Below are 16,113 nucleotides of genomic sequence, written 5' to 3' on the forward strand. Positions count from 1 at the left end.
GCTGAAAGATCTTGCTAGATGTTCCGTAGTGAGGGAAATAGTGGGTAAATCCTCCCGGATCCCACGGAAGGGGCTGTGTAGAGAGGCTAATGAGAGCCTCCTGAAAGGTCCGAATGTGGAAGGGGCTCATTTCCTTTCTCCCTAGATGGTGACAGAAACTTCTTATAGCAAGAATTCTATCCAGAACACCCACATTTGGAGATGAGACAGTACCTGGTGTTCTAAGTGGCATGGCATTTATGTAATACAGTGGTTGTCAACCTTCCTGATGCTGTGACCGTTTAATACAGTTCCTCATGTTGTGGTGACCCCCAACCATAAAATTACTTTTGTTGCTACTTTGTAATTGTAATTTTGCTACTGTTATGAATCCCAATGTAAATACCTGTGTTTTCCGATATGTCTTAGGTGAGCCCTGTGAAAGGATCATTTGACCCTCAAAGGGGTTGGGGTTGGGACCCACAGGTTGAGAACCACTGACCTAGTACAAGATGTAGCAGGGGTTCAGCCTTCTTCCTTCTCTTCAGAATGCACTCAAGACCATGAATATTCAGTGGGAGCCTCAAAAACTAAAGACCTTCCCTGTTTCTACTGCTGACCTTTCCCACAGAGGGCAGAAGGCAGAGCCCTTGTGAGGTGCGAGGGGACACAGACACCTGTGTTCCTGGTGCTGTGTTGATTTCCAGCCCAGGTACCCTTTCTCATGCTAAGCAGAGGATGTGAGCCTGCCTCAGCCACACCGACAGCCAAACCTCACCAAGGCAAGAGGCATCTGCACTTGGCTTGTTCTCCAGGAGCTCAGAATTCCTGGACAGCCAGGGCTACATAGAGAGACCCTGCCTCAAAAAATAAATTATTTTATGTATATGGATATTTCACCTGTATGTATGCCTGTACCGTGTGTGTGTGTGTGTGTGTGTGTGTGTGTGTGTGTGTGTGTGTGTGTGTGTGTGCAGTGGAGGCCAATTACAGACAGCCATGAGCCACCATGTGGGAGCTACCATGTGGGTGCTAGGTATTGAAACTTGTTCCTCTGAAGGAATAGCCAGTACTCTTAACCACTGAGCCATCTCTCCAGCCCACTGGAGTTGATTTTTCAGAAAGACATTTTGGGGGCTGGAAAGTTGGCTCAGTGGTTAAGAGTACTGGCTGTTTTTCCAGAGGACCCAAGTTCGGTTCCCAGCACTTATATCAAGTGGCTCACAACTGCTTAAAATTCCAGATCCAGGAGCTCTAACACACTCTTCTGGACTCTGAGGGTACCCCCACACAAGCGACATGTATTCATACACACAGATATTTTTTTAAATTGAAAAAGATATTTTTTAAAGGCATGCACCACCACACCCTGGCAAGACATTTTTAAACATGAGAGTTAAGGGTGTGGATATGGACTTCTCCAAGGGTAGTAGCCCTGGCTTCGCTTGTTCAAAGCTATGTGACCTTGGATGGTCACTTTGCCCCCCTGAACCCCCCCCCCATAACGAAAGGGTGTTCATTGGTTTTTCAATCCAGGGCTGCTGAAGCCCAGGCATCATGGCTGACCAACGGAAGAGTTCAGATATATGTCATTTTCACTTTCATCTGTAAAATGGCTCTTCCTCAAACCCAGCACCCAACCCCAAATCCACATGATGTGTTCCCAAATTGCCACTGACAATTCAGAGACAACACACATTAAGATGGCAGCTTTAATTGCCTTGGCCCTTAGGTTCCTTCTACTGTAGGTATCTTTGGCCAGACGCCATGCTTGACTGAGCCCAGAGCACTTTGCCCAGGTGGCCCATTGCCCTGTGGCCACTGCTGTGGGAACCTGAGGTCATGTCAGTCTGTTGATTATCTGATCTTCAAGGCTTCTTCTGCCCCAGAGGCCTGTTGGACAATTGGGTGTGAGGCAGAACAGCCCCAAACCTGTGATTCTGGCCATCTCTAGCTGCTTCTCGGGGACTCAGAGGCCACTGGTGGAGGGAAGCTGGTTGGGAGAACATGTCTCCACCATAGCCCCTGATTTTCCTCCTGAGATGTCCTTGTGCTTTGAGATGGGTGAAGAGAGTAGAGCTGCCAGGCAGAGGTGAGGCCCAGTCATCGTCCTCAAGGCAGGACGAGACCAGAGTCAGTAATCTCACAGCACAGACAGATAAATAGACAGGAGTGGGCACAGGGGAGCATCCACACCCTCCACTTCCATGGGGCACATGGCCCAGTGACCCAGCAAAACTTCCAGGCTGGGAGGTGGACAGTGGTTGTGAGAGTAGACAAGGAGACCAGGCCCTCACTTCCAGGAAGAAAAGCCCCAGACCTGCAGGGGCATCTGAGAGGCTGGAGTTCTGGTGCAGCTGAGCCTCAGTGGGGAGAGCCCCCCAGGAGAGGCTGGAACTGACAAAGGAGCTTGGAGCACACAAGCAGGCTGCGGAGCCAGCTCCCAGGGCACTGCACGTGCAGTTTCTGTCAGCTCTTCTCATTTAGGTTCTACCTCAGGTACAAGTTGGGCAGACGGATCTTCAGCTAATGCCCACTGCGGTCTGTGAGGGTCTTGGCACGGCTGCCACCACCTCGAGGGCCCATAGGGGTGGCTGTGCTGTTGGCATAGGTGTCATAGCTGCTGTCTGAACATACGGAGAGCTCATCAGAGACCTCCACACCATCACTGATCTCTGTTGGACCAGAGGAGACAGAGTGTGAGTGGGGAAGATGGACTCTGAGGGCAGGGAGATGGAGGGCATTTAGAGGCAGCTGTAACCACTGGATCCAGCTAGCACTGAACCTGTGGGCACTGCGTTCAGGGACCCCCTTGGTCCCTTCTGGGCCCTTAGTCCTCTGTTCCTGGAGCTCCTGCTGTAGAAAACCACAGCACCTTAGGTGCTCTGTTATCCAGTGTTATCCTCCAGGCATTCACACACACAGGCTTCTCTTCTTTTGAGTGACTTCCATCCCCAGTAATCCCTTTTTCCTAAAATCTGGCTCAGGTCTCCCCATCTCCGGTATGTCAGCCTAATAGACAGCTCCTTGATTCCCAGGCTGTGCTGGGGCCTCCTATTCAAGCCAGCCTGGTTCCTCCAGCCCCTATCACAGTCAGCAAGGGTGGGGGCCTGAGCAGAACCCCTAAGGACACCTGCATCCTAGTGTTAACAGCCTGCGGGGCAGAGCTGATGTTCTGGAAGGTGCTCTGTGGAATGCTGCTTGGCTCTTTGTGCCTGGACAAGCAGCGCAGCCTTGGGGGCATACCTGTTCCCACAGGAGCACCCTTCCCTGTGTCTGCTCATCTCATTACACAGGCACCTCCGGCCATCCTTCACAACCCAGCTATGTCACCCCAAACCCCCCTTGCTGTCCCAGGGAGCTCTGAGCACACTTTCTGCCTTGGCTCTTCTTATAGGAGCTACAATGACCCCAGTTTTGCATGCCTTTATAGCTGCCTTCACCAGACCAGAAGAACGCCATGTGTGAACCAAAGAAAGGCATAGAACCTTCAGACAGACACCTCACCCCATACCCCAGCTTGTTTACCAACCAAGGACTGACACTAACCCCTTGGATCTGGGGTTGTCTGTCATGGAAATACATGTGTTTCTATCCCTCAGTATGTGCAAGGGTGTGAGCCTGAAAAGAGGTTATGTCCGCCTCTCCTGCTGTGTAACATGTGCACCACCTAATCCAGGGCCCATGCAGGCTGTCACCTGAGAAGATGAGCTTCTCCTTCATGATGCTGACGTCCCGGCTGGTCCGGCGTACTGCGGCACTCAGCATGATCTGCTCTGGGTTGTAACTCCGTATGCCACCCAGGCGCCACCTGCAGAGACCGCCCCGTGGGCATCAGGTCTTTCCCCAGCCTCCCTGGAGCAGACACCCTGCCCATTTCCAGAGCCTCTCCTGATGTAGCCTGAGAGACCCACAGCACAAATGGGGAAACTGAGGCCCAGAGAGGGGCAGTCAACTGATTCCCAGCCAGGGATCTCCTGCCTCTCTTTCTCCCCTCATTTATCAGCAGCCCTGGTCCAGGCAGGCAGTGTCATTAGTTATATCCTGGCTCTTTGGGTGGGACAGTTGGGGGAAGGGAAGCTCAGCAGATGTGACTGAAGACCTGCTTTTATGGACACATGAGCCCCAGGAAGCCCCAGCAGAGGCTTCCTGTAAACCCACCAATGCAAACGGCTGAGGAAAGCCAGAAGGGGCTAAAGAGGACAGTGAGGTTTTATTTAGGACTGGTCCTCACAGGTTCCCCGGATGTTGGAGGAACTTGGTATAGAGTTATCTGGTTAGAAATGAGGACCCCAACTCCCCAGGAGATGCAACCCTCATGGGTGGCCGGAGGCAGTGAGGAATCCATATGAAACTCACTGTGGATTTCTAGATGGAGCTAGCACAGCAGAAATGGACAGACAGGGTGGCAGGATGGGGCAGACAGGGGGAAGCAGGAGGCAGGAGGGGAAGGCATTGTGCCTTGGCTGGGCCGGCTGCCTTGCCAATCCTTGGGGGCAGTGTTCCTCTGGCTCCTTGCCAGGACCCCCGTACCAGCCTCAATGCCTGGCAAGTTGTGGTGTTGGGCAAGTGTTTGATGAATCAATGAATGAAGGAATGAGGTCCACAGAGAAATTATCTTCCCCTGGCTTCATCTCCCAGGTCCCCTCTTCTCCCTCTGGCTATTCCTGACCCTCAGGAGACCATGACATCCGGTGGGCTCAGTACCACACCAGGCAGCACATGTGGACTCTGCAGTAGAAAGAGGTCCAAGCTGAACTTCCTCCCAAGGGCTCAGTCCCATAGACAGGGTCCAGGCTTTCCTGGGCCCTCACCTAGAAGCTGTTCAGCAAAGCTGCTCCATCCAGCAGGTCCTAAGACACCTGAGCATCCCTAATACCTAGGACTCATCTTAGAAACCAATGGTAGAACCCTCCGGGGAAAGTATCAGGCCAGGGTCTCTACAGCCAGGCACATCTGGACAGAAAAGCCTCCTGGGGTGGGGGGTAATCTCCCCGGGGGAAAGGAGAAAGGAGTGAGGGTGTGGGTCAGACAGTGAAAAAGAAAACTGTTATGGGAGAGATGCAGAGAAACAGCATGGAGCACTGGAAAGGAAGGCCCAAGAGGCAGAAGCCAATAGAGCAGGAGACAAAAGAAATGGGGCTTGCACGGGACAGGTGGCAAAGGACCCCCTGAGTGCTGGACTTGGGGATGTGAGGACCCTCTCCCCAGGGGAGACACCCTGGTGCTGAGGGAAGCTCGTCAGCACCTACCAAGGAAATGCTGGTCCCCACCTGCAAAAACTGCAGTAGGGACCAAAAGGTACAGCACACATGGCCAGACGGGAAGAATAAATCCCAGCACGCAGGAGGCTGAGGCAGTTTGGATCAAAAGTTGGAGGACGGCTCAGGCTACATAGTGAGACCTCGTCTCAAAGGAAAAGAGGAAAAGAAAAGGAAAGAGCAAAAGGGAGAGGTGGAGCGGGAGGGTGGAGAAGGGCCAGTACTTCAGGCAGAGACGGGCAAGGGTGACCCAGGCTCAGTGCTTGTTAAACAGCAGCTTTTCAGACAGACCTGGAAAGGGCGTGGCCAGAAAGGGGAAGAGGAGGAGCAGGAGGGGAACACACCAGAATTACCTGATCAAGTGATAGCTGTGAGATGCCAGAGTGCAGCAGAGAGGGGGAGGGGAGAGAGGAGGGACATGCGCCATCAGAGCAGGATGGGACAGAGAGAGAACGTCAGTCAAGAGCCAACCCCAGCCCCTCGGTTCCTGGTTGCCTAGGGCCCAGGCTGGCCCAACATCTTTCCCTCCCCGGTCCACCCATTCCACCCGTGGCAACCACATGCCAGCTGTCTAAAGGGGTATGGGAGGTTCCAGCTGGCAGAGTAGCACTGGGTCCTCCCAGGAGTGAGCCCATGCCCTGGCTGACAGTGGGCAGACTGGCCACTGAGGGCTCAGTGTCCTCCAGATACCACACAGCAGCAGATCGGGGCAAGGTTTGGCCTCATTCTAGAGGCCCTCCAGCTTCTGCTGAGGGCGGGGCCTGGGCCTGATGAGGGCGGGGCCTGGGCCTGCTGAGGGTAGGCTGGTTATAGACGCTGGGGTCTACTCACTTCTGGAGCACGAAGATGCCGATGATGAGGCTGAAGGAGATCAGGTCGGCGGTGACCCACATGAGGCAGTACTCGTCAGGGGGCTGTGGAGAGATGACCCAAGAGCACTTTCCAGTCACGGCTCATCTAGACAAAGGGGCCATAGACTATGGGCCCTCTTACATTAGACTAATGAGGAAGGGCACGGGAGGAGCTTGAGGCTCCTCAATATATTATTTTGTAAGAGTGGACTCTGGATATATTGGGCTAGGTGTGTGTGTGTGTGTGTGTGTGTGTGTGTGTGTGTGTGTGTGTTTGGGGTAGAAGTGGTATGTTGAGTCTCCAGTATGTGTAAGCTTACAGAGCCCAAAGCAAGAGCCAAATGATAAAAGATGGGTCCTTCATTTGCATGTAAGGTGTCATGTGCCTGGCAGATAGATATATGACTCTACAAATAGGTATGGGGCACCTGTGTGGGGCAGGAGGACACTGATCACAGCACCTGGGGAAAACAAAGCCCCATGTGTGTAGCCTCTGCACGCTCAACCTCAGACAAATGGGGGGTGGGCACTTTTGGGGGACCACAACTCCGTGATGCCTAAACACTCAAATATGCATACTTCTGCTGCCTGTCTGTTAGTTATTCCGTGTCACCTTAGAGGAGTGCTGGGAATATTTGAGGACCACGGGCAGATGAGAGCTGGAAAGCGGCTCTTTCAGGTTTGGCAGGGGTCATGATGAGTTGCATCAGTCTAAAGCTCACGGCCCAGGCTTCCATAGCTTCCTGTCCATGTCTGAGGCTGTCTTCTGCCTTGCCCACACATCTTTTCTTGACACCACCTGTAACTTAGCTCTGACTTGCCAGCACTGCAGCCCTCTTAGCTCCGGAGCCCCCTTTTGTCTTTGTGTCCCCAGGGACATGGCAGGGGAGCCTTTGCCTCACTCCTGGGATTACCTCAGGGGCAGGGATGGGAGCTCAGCTGGTCTCAGGTGCTCCATGGCTGACCCCCACACACTCCTCACGGTCTTCCAAGTAGGCTGCCCTGTCCCCAGCCTCTTTCTGGAACAACTTTCCTTTAAAACCAAATCTAGCCGGGTGGTGGTGGCACATGCCTTTAATCCCAGCACTTGGGAGGCAGAGGCAGGTGGGTCTCTGCGAGCTCGAAGCCAGCCTGGTCTAGGAAGCAAGTACCAGGACAGCCTCCAAAACTACACAGAGAAACCCTGTCTTGAAAAACAACCTAACAAGTAGCGGATGACCCATGGAGCTGTTAGCTTCTTGAGTGTCAGTCACTAGGCTATGTGACCTTTCCATGAGTCAGGCCCAGGTCCCTAGCATTTCAATGCATACCTCAGAAGTTGTAACAGTTCCAGTCTGCCTTAGCCTATAGTCCCCCTTCCCAACATGGATGCCACCATCCCAGGTTCTCCCTAGGGGGAGCCCTTGCAGGTTACTGATAGCCCTAGAAGTTCTCAGGCTCTCAATCTCCAACTTACCATGATCCAGAGTGGAGAAGGCACCCGAGAAAGGGTATGGGAGTTGTCAGAAGTGACGGATGGAACCCCGGCACACCACAGCAGGGAGAAGAGCCATGGTGCATTGACAGTGTAGAGGTTTACACTCAGGTTCCAGGATGCATAGTCCCTGGGCAGGGGACAGAGGGTGGTCAGCTGTCTCTAGCTGCTTTGTTGCATGAAGCTGGAGGAGCACCCCTGATAGGCTGTCACCATTACAGCCACCCCGGGAGGAAGGTGTATCTGTGTCCATGCTCATAGGACAAGCCCAGCTCTGCCCAGTGCTTCCCACCTCACATCCCAACAGTGTGCTCAGGCTCCCTGTGTGTTCTGCCCTGTGCCCACATGTGTTATGAGTGGAGGGTTAAACTGAAGGATACACAGTCCCTCCCTCCTCCAGGGGCACCTGGCTTGGCACAGGGCAGGCACCTGAGCTCCTGGTGGGACACCTGAGTGTAGCGAAGGTTCAACTTCTGGATGTGACCTCTCCGTAGGTTGGCGATGGCTTCTTTAGACCCAGATGTTTGCTGGAAGCCAGGAGCCATCTTCCGTACTAGAGGCCTCTGCCTGTTAGGCAGCCACATGACCTGGCAGCAGGAGACAAGGTGGTCAGGCCTCTCATTTTCAGATTTGGGGTGAGGGCCCTAGCTCTCCTAGACCCTTCAAGGGTCAAAGAGAGGCCTGTCCACAGTAATGGAGCCCATAGAAAACAACTCAGGCAGCTTCCCTGGTCAAGACAAGATGGGCAACCCCACCCTCCCCTCTTCTGACCCCAGTCAGCAGCATCTAGCGAACTGTATGTCACAGAGTGGCTTCAGTTTCCCAAAGTGTCACACAGGGAAGCTGTAGTCTGGAGAGGGGACAGGTGAGTCTATCGTGGTGCAAGAGGCTAAGCCAGGGTCACCTGCAGGGCTTCACCTGGTGCTGTGGGAAGCCTGAACGTAGCACGGTCTCCAGCGTGATGTTGAGGAAGCTGCCACGGTATGGGTGATCACGGGGTGGGTCTCGAAGATTGAGCAACAGTGTGGCATTGCCCTTGGCTAGCTCCAGGAGCTCTTCCAGGCTGCAGATGGACTGGTTCTGGACCTCCCTGTGGTCTGAGGGTGATAGGGAGCTGGCAGTCCAGAAGGGGTCAGTCTGGTAGAGACAGGGACATACAAGGCTGTCACCAGCCCTTCAGAGCTTTCAAACACTTTCCTGGTGGCCAGTGACTGCTGGTATGTTGCCAGTTGATGGCTGTGGCCTGGTAGGGGGTCTTAGGATTGCCTAACCTTCACCTCAATGGCCCCAACCTGCTTCCCAAGAGAACCATTTGCTTGGAGCCATTTCAGTGTGGCTTTGATTCCATTATGTAGCCAAGATGACATTGAATTGATCCTCTTTGTCTTCATCTCTAGCACTGAGGTTACCATACCCTACCAAGTATATGAGGTGTTAGGGATTGAACCCAGGGCTAGGTACATGCTAAGCAAGCGCTCTACCAACTGAGTTACATCCCCAGCCCTAGAGCTACAGCTTTCACAAGACTACTAAGGATCAGCATCCTTGAGAGGGAAAGCCAATAGACTAGAGACCCCTTAACAAGCAGTGATAGCTATGGGGTCTGGATGCAAGAGCTCAGAGGGGGTTGCTGGCTAGCCTGGCTAGGGTCATCTGAGCTGATGGCCACCTGCCTCCTTCTTTAGGAGCCTTCCATGTCTCCCATGCCTAAGGCAGGCCCAGGTACAGGAGGCAGACCTTGAGGAACCACTGGCCGGCGTTGAGCCTCTGCAGGACAGTCCAGTTGAGCATGGCGGCAGGCCTGCGGGCTAGCTCAGGGAACAGCTGCTCCACATTGGTGGTCCGCCTCAGGGTGGTGTCATGCATGAGAAAGGGCACACCGTCCAGGCTGCAGGAGAGGGTCACTGTCACCACCCACTCAAGGCTATCACCTGTCCCCAGTTACCACCCTCCCTTCTCTCCACTGTCAAAGGACACAGCTATTCTGTTTCCATCTCAGCTACTGACTCCGCACCAACACAGGGAGAGTACTGGGCCAGTGGGAACACCAAAGGGTTCAAGGAACAAGTCCTTTGACTCTTCATGAAGGTCAAGTGGGGAAGACAGCTGAGGAAGGGAGGGCTGGGAAAGGGGTCTGGTCACTTAGCAATGTTAGAAGGTAAGTACTCCCTCACTTGATAATGGGGGAAACTGAGGTTAAGCAGGAAGCACTTAGCTCAAGGTCAATGGCCACTAAGTGGTGGAACCTGGCCTCAAACCAAGTCCCTGAAATGCCATATTGATAACAGTGCCAGCACAGGTCCCTTTGACAAAGTTCACATACTTCCCTCATCCTTATCTTCCCACCAGGGCTGGCCACAGTTCATAGAGTGCTGTGGTGTGAAACAATAAAGGGCACCATGCTTCCCACGCCTCAAGGCATTTTATCAGCTCCTGCCGGAAAGGTATGCTGCCCATAATTTATGCTGTCCACACTGGGAGTGGCACCCTCACATACATTACATACATAGTCGTTGTTTACTGTACACCCTGTGGAGTAGTATTTGGTGTCCCTGCCTTCTCCTCTCCTCAGGGGTGTCTGTGTATGTTTCCCCATCATTTATGCTATTACTCATGCTGTATCTATAGATGAAAATGTGCTCATCACTTCTGTCTTGTTTTGTTTTGTTTTTCAAGACAGCATTTCTCCATGTAGATCAGGCTATCACAGAGATCCGCCTGCCTCTGCCTCCCGAATGCTGGGGTTAAAGGTGTGCGCCACCACTGCCTGGCTTCTGTTTGGTCTTGAATCCAGCACTACTGTCATTGCTTCACTTAGCCAAGTGTTTGCACTCTACTGGCAGAGAAACATAGATCTAATTCTCTTTCTAATGTGTCCATGGCAGGGCTCCAGGTCCCCATACCTAACCCTCCCTGAGTAGAAGTGAGTCTGTTCTTTATATTCTGGAGTCTGGCACAAATCTCATTTGCACTAAAAGGGTGTCTGGGCTGTGTGGACCATCCATGTCTCCGGCTTCCCATCACTAAGGCAGGGGCAGAAGGTTTTACCCAGAGGCCCAAGTGTAGATGCTAGGGATGGGCATGGGGTGAGGAGTGTAGGGGGGGGAGTGGGGAGGCTTCCACTACCCTTCTGTGCCATGCCGACCTGATGGTGACGTCAGCTTGTAGCCCGTACAGCTTCTGCTCCAGGGCCTTCCGGAAAGACATCAGCGTGTGTTCTGGAGCCAGCTGGAGAAGAAGGGGTAGTGAGGGCAGAGCTAGGGTCCCTGATGACCCCTCCCCAGCCAGGGCGTAGTCTTTCCTGCTTGGAGGTCTGCCTCTCATCCTGGCTCATTTGTGGAGTTTCTGTGGGAACCCCGGTACCCACACACCTGCTTTGAGGCTCAGTTTTTCTCATTTGTTAGGGCACGAGTACCCTACAGGGGACTGCGGTGAGGGGCGGCAGTGTGCCGAGTATGGACTCATGTGAAAGCCTGACACAGCAGGACTAGCAAACAGTAACTCTAACTCTAGCACCCCGGCTGCATTACAGGCACTGAGCAAGACTCTGGAAGCAAATTGCCTTTTCCACAGGCCTGTGGCCCTGTGGCAGCCTTAAGCAGAGACTGAGTGCCTAGTTCCTTCTGGATTAATCTCAGACCCCAGTCCTGGTGGAGATTCTGGAGGGGGAGGGAGAGGAGATGGGGTTTCTGTGATGTGATGAGTTTCTTCACATTCTCCCTATCTATACACTAACACATGGACTAAAACACAGACATGCTTGACACCCAATTTAATAAGCAGATCACCCAAATCACCCAGCCATTGCACTGTGTGACCCTGTCTTGCAACCTTGGTGAACTCTTCCTCCTAAGGACCCACCTCTTCTTCTGCCTATTGGGGATGTGGGCTCACTGGGGAGTGAGATTTCAAGTCTTCCGGTCCATGCAGAGTAAATTGTCATACCTCCTCCTAACACTAGAGGTCAGCACCAAACCAGAGATTGGATTTAGACCTAGCAACTCTAAAGGATGGCAATCATTTAAGAAGGCCACATGAGCACACACTTGGTGACCCTGGGCACAGTCGTTCACAGTGACATGGAGGAGGCACTGGCTGCCCCCCCCCCCAAGCCAGCACTGTAAGCCTGCAAGACAGCTTAGTAAGTAAAGGTTCTTGCTGCCAAGCTTGATAACCTGAGTTTAAACCACAGGATGGAATGGTAGGAGGGAATGGACTCCAACCGATTGTCCTCTGAATATCCACGTGTGTTCTGAGGTATAAATCATACACCCAGATTTTAAAAATGTTCTTTTTTAAGTTGTCCTCACAGAAGTAAAGAGCAGAATGGTGATTAACAGAGGCTAAGAATGGGGAAAGAAAGGCTAGTTACCAGGCAGAAATGATAGGCAGGGGAAATAGGTTTGGGCAGTCTACAGCAGTGGGGGTCTGAAGTAAATGATAATTTCCTGTACATTCTGAAACAGACAGAGGAGAGCATTCTGAATGTTCCAAACGCAATGAAACAATGTGTGAGGTGACAGGTGAATGAGTCACTTTGATGTGCGAATAATACACTGTACACACATGTGAGAATAATACCCTGACCTGTAAATATGCATCAATATCCTATGTTGGGTAAAGTTAAAAAAAAAACATAAAATGAACACCACAACCAGGCATGTGGCACACATCCCTGTAACCTCAACACTCAGGAGGGTGAGACAGAGGTTTGTGAGTTCCAAGCTATTTCTGGACTGCACACTGAGACCCTGTCTCAAAAATGAAATAACAGACAAAATGAGCAAGCCACCACAAGGATGCAAGCAGCCAAATGCACAGCTTGGGAGACTGTCTAGTGACAGCTTTGTCAACAGATAAATAGCACAAAGGAGAAAGGGGGGTTGTCATAGAATAAAAGGCACCAAGGAGACATGTGTCAAGCAGATGGGTTGCATGATGTCATTTGGATCCTGATTTTTAAAATCTGTACTACAAAAAGATATTTTGGGAGACAATAAAGGAAAACTAAACTATGATATTAGGTCATGTTAAATAATTGTTAATCTGGGGGCTGGAGAGATGGCTCCGAAGTTAAGAGCACTGGGCTGTTCTTCCGGAAGACCTGGTTTGATTCCCAGCCCCCACATGGCAGCTCACACACAATTCCATCCAGTCCCAGGGGATCTGACACCCTTTTCTGTCCTCCACGGTGCCAGGCAAAACAACCATACACATAAAAATGAAAATAAATACTTTTAAAAATTGTTAATTTGGTGGGGCATTATAATCATCATTATGTAGGTGTGTGTGTGTGTGTGTGTGTGTGTGTGTGTGCAAGCATTCACGCACATCCCTTTACGAAATCTTCTATCTTTATGTGGGATCTAGGGATTGAACTTGGTATGCCAGGCTTTCATTACAAGTGCTGTTTCTGACAGAGCCATCTGACCCAGCCTGCTGTTTGTTTTTAAGTCCTTATGTTCTGGGTGGGTGGCATATGCCTGTAATCCTAGCACTCAGGAGGCAGAGACAGGATGGTTGGTAGTAGTTTAAAGCCAGCTTGTCTCAAGCAGATCAAACCACAACAGAAAGTCCTTCTGTGTCAAAGACCCATCCTAAAGCATGCACAGGCTGTCTAGAGCTCACCTCACTACAGCAGAGGAAAACTAGGAGAGCAGAGAGGCAGGAACAGCAGGCTGTTACAAAGCATGAAAGGCAGTAATAGCATTACGTGGTACAACATAGTATTTTTCCACTTGGTGTATGTCTGAATTTCTTTACTAAGGCTTCCCTTTCCCATCCTGCACAACAGCCTCCAGCCCCACAGAGGCTGGCCCCTCCTGGGAAGGTCAGCTTTTAACTTCTCTTCACTGTAGCAATAGCATGGGCACCCCGAACTGAGTCTCAAAGGGGCTGGTGACCTCCACAATACACATAGACAGCAAACTGAACCTCCATCCAGATTCCATTGGCTGCCCCTAGGAGGCACCAGGCTCAGCACCAGCATGGGGTTCAATAGGAGGGTCCAGCTCAGCACAGGCCTGTGAGGATTTTTCTAGAAAATAACACCTGAATTATGTGTAGGGAAGGACTTTCAGGTGGGATTGTGGTCCTATAAGACATGCTTTGTATTTTGCTTTTGGTGTGTGTGTGTGTGTGTGTGTTACATGTGTACACATGAGAGGGTAGAGGCCAGAGGCTGATGCTCATGTCTTCTTCTGTCCCCCTTCACCTTGTACCCTGAGTTGGGGTCTCTTCCTTGAACCCAGAACTCACCTGCTGAGCCCGACTGCCCCTGCTCCTGACTCTACCCACTGGAGAGCTGGGATTACTGACTGGCTACCAGGCCCTCCTAGCATTCCCGTGGATGCCAGGGATCTGAACTACAGTCTTCACACTTGTGTACCAATTGCTTTACTCTGGGACATCTAGGGCTTAGATGAGGACTGGGGATGTAGTGAATTTGGTTACAATGCTTGCCTAGCATGAAGTCCTGGGTTTGAACCCCAGCATAGCAAAAACCTGGCTTGGTGGTTTATGCTTTCAATCCCAGAACTTGGGAGGTAATGAAAGAAGGATTTAAATTCAAGATCATTCTGTGCTACACATTGAGATGGAGGCTAGCCTGGAACACGTGAGACCCTTCCTCAAAACAAAACAAAAAAATAAAATACATTACTGGGATGAAAACAGCAACTTGTGAATGCTTACCAAAGCACACAACCACTGAGCCAAGCACCCTACCATTGAGCTATGTCCAAATTCAAACACATCTTTTGCTATTTATTATTTTTAATGATTTATTTATTTTTATTTTATGTGCATTGGTGTTTTGCCTGCATGTATGTTTGTGTAAGGGTGTCAAACCTCTGGAACTGGAGTTACAAACAGTTGTGAGCTGCCATATGGGTACTAGGAATTGAACCCAGGTCCTCTGGAAGAGCAGCCATTGCTCTCAACTACTGAGCCATCACTCCAGCCCTTATTTTGGTTTTTAAAAATAGGATCTCTCTCCATAGCCCTAGCTGTCTTGGAACTCATGATGTAGACCAGGCTAACCTCACACTCACAGAGATCCACCTGCCTCTAACCACCCAAGTGCTGGGATAAAAGATATGCGTCACCACGCCTGAGTTTTTTAAACTTTTTTTTTTTACTATTTTTAATTACATGTATGTGTGTATATGTGCATGTGTATGTGTATGCAGGGACCATGGAGCCCAGAAGCATCAGATGCCCCTGAAGCTGGTGGTATAGGCATTTATGAGCCACCTGATATTGGGTGCTAGGAACTGAACAACATGCTCTTAACTACCACATGCTATATGCTCTTACTCACAACATATGCTTAACCACTGAGCCATCTCCCCAGCTCCCATCTCCCCAGCCTCCATTGCTTTGGAAAGCATTTTCTATCCTGAAATCCAACAGCAAGGAACTCCTTGCAGAGCCCAGGACTCAGAGAGCCCCAGATGCCCCTGTGAGTAGGAATGGGCACAGCCTCTGCCCAGAAGCTCAGGTTCCAGGTTCAGGGGAGTGGGGACACTCTGCTGAAGATCACAATCCTGACTCTGTGTGACTGGGGCATATCTGTACACTTTGTCCATGCTCACTCTCACCCCACAGCAGGCACCATCACTGTTTGGATGGCCTACTGGAGACAGGGAACAGAGATGACAAAGCCATGCCTCTATTACGGCTGGCCAGGGGCTGGACCTAGCCCCATGAGGCACTAATTTTGACATTGTCCCTTCCTCTTCAGGCAGGTCAACTGTCTTTCCTTGAATGGTTTAGAACTACTCAGACCTGGCCTTAGCCCGAAGGTCACTTGCTTATAGCTCTCCTGGCCTCCACAAACCAAGGGCTGGCAGTGCAGTGCTGGAGCCTAAAGCCCTCAGTGTCCCTAGGGTTCTCGATAAGCACTTGACTTTTCCAGGAGACACCTTTAGGGCTCTTCAGGATCCATGCCCACCCAGGTCCTCAGGCTTCTCAGTAGCTCTTCCTACATACTCCCGAAAGGGTATTATGCTGTCCTATTGCTCCATGATCACAGACATTGCATCCATTCCCCACAGGATCATCCCTTGCAATGGCTGTTGCCTGGTTCCACCTTCTGGGGTCACTCACCATGGGGGCCCCTCGGTGGCCGATGAGGGCAGGCTTGGGGCCCAGGTCCTTTCTCTCCATGATGCAGGGAGAAGAGATGGTGAGAGGGATCAGGTAGAGGGCGAAGACCACAGCGAAGAAGGTACAAAGAACAGTGACCTGAGAGGCTGCAGACACAGGAGTGGGAACTTCCGGTGAGTCATCTGTGCCGCCCTCATCAGGCCCAGCCAGGCCTTAGTTGGCCAGATTGGAATGCAGAACTTGAAGTGTTCTGAGGAGTGGCTTTTGCTCTTGACAGGAAGTAAACCCCAACTACAACTTACGCACACATGTACACATAGACACGGGGACTAGGAGCAGGTAGCATCTAGAGACAGCTCCCCATGCTAAGCACAAAGGCCCCATCTCATGCCCAGGCCACCCAGGTAGAGTCCCAGGAGGTATAGCCTAAGTAGGCCTT

The 16,113-nt window shown here is 51.5% G+C and overlaps 1 protein-coding gene across 5 annotated transcripts in view; it reads right to left on the reverse strand.

Annotated features, from left to right (window-relative positions):
- Window positions 1–1,673: 1,673 nt before the first annotated feature.
- The window catches only part of LOC100774747 (glycerophosphodiester phosphodiesterase domain-containing protein 5), an 81,423-nt gene continuing 66,983 nt past the window's right edge, over window positions 1,674–16,113 (reverse strand). For all 5 annotated transcript variants that reach the window (XM_027407751.1, XM_027407752.2, XM_027407749.2 and 2 more), the window contains 9 exons: window positions 15,675–15,820; window positions 10,711–10,793; window positions 9,303–9,453; window positions 8,484–8,702; window positions 7,995–8,152; window positions 7,548–7,695; window positions 6,072–6,154; window positions 3,678–3,790; window positions 1,674–2,654 (listed from right to left, as the gene is read on the reverse strand). In XM_027407751.1, coding sequence (XP_027263552.1) covers window positions 2,506–2,654; window positions 3,678–3,790; window positions 6,072–6,154; window positions 7,548–7,695; window positions 7,995–8,152; window positions 8,484–8,702; window positions 9,303–9,453; window positions 10,711–10,793; window positions 15,675–15,820 — 1,250 coding nt within the window. In that variant the 3' untranslated portion in view covers window positions 1,674–2,505. The remainder of the gene's footprint in view (window positions 2,655–3,677; window positions 3,791–6,071; window positions 6,155–7,547; window positions 7,696–7,994; window positions 8,153–8,483; window positions 8,703–9,302; window positions 9,454–10,710; window positions 10,794–15,674; window positions 15,821–16,113) is intronic.

This window comes from Cricetulus griseus, chromosome 3, assembly GCF_003668045.3.
Source record: "Cricetulus griseus strain 17A/GY chromosome 3, alternate assembly CriGri-PICRH-1.0, whole genome shotgun sequence".
Classification (NCBI taxonomy): domain Eukaryota; kingdom Metazoa; phylum Chordata; class Mammalia; order Rodentia; family Cricetidae; genus Cricetulus; species Cricetulus griseus.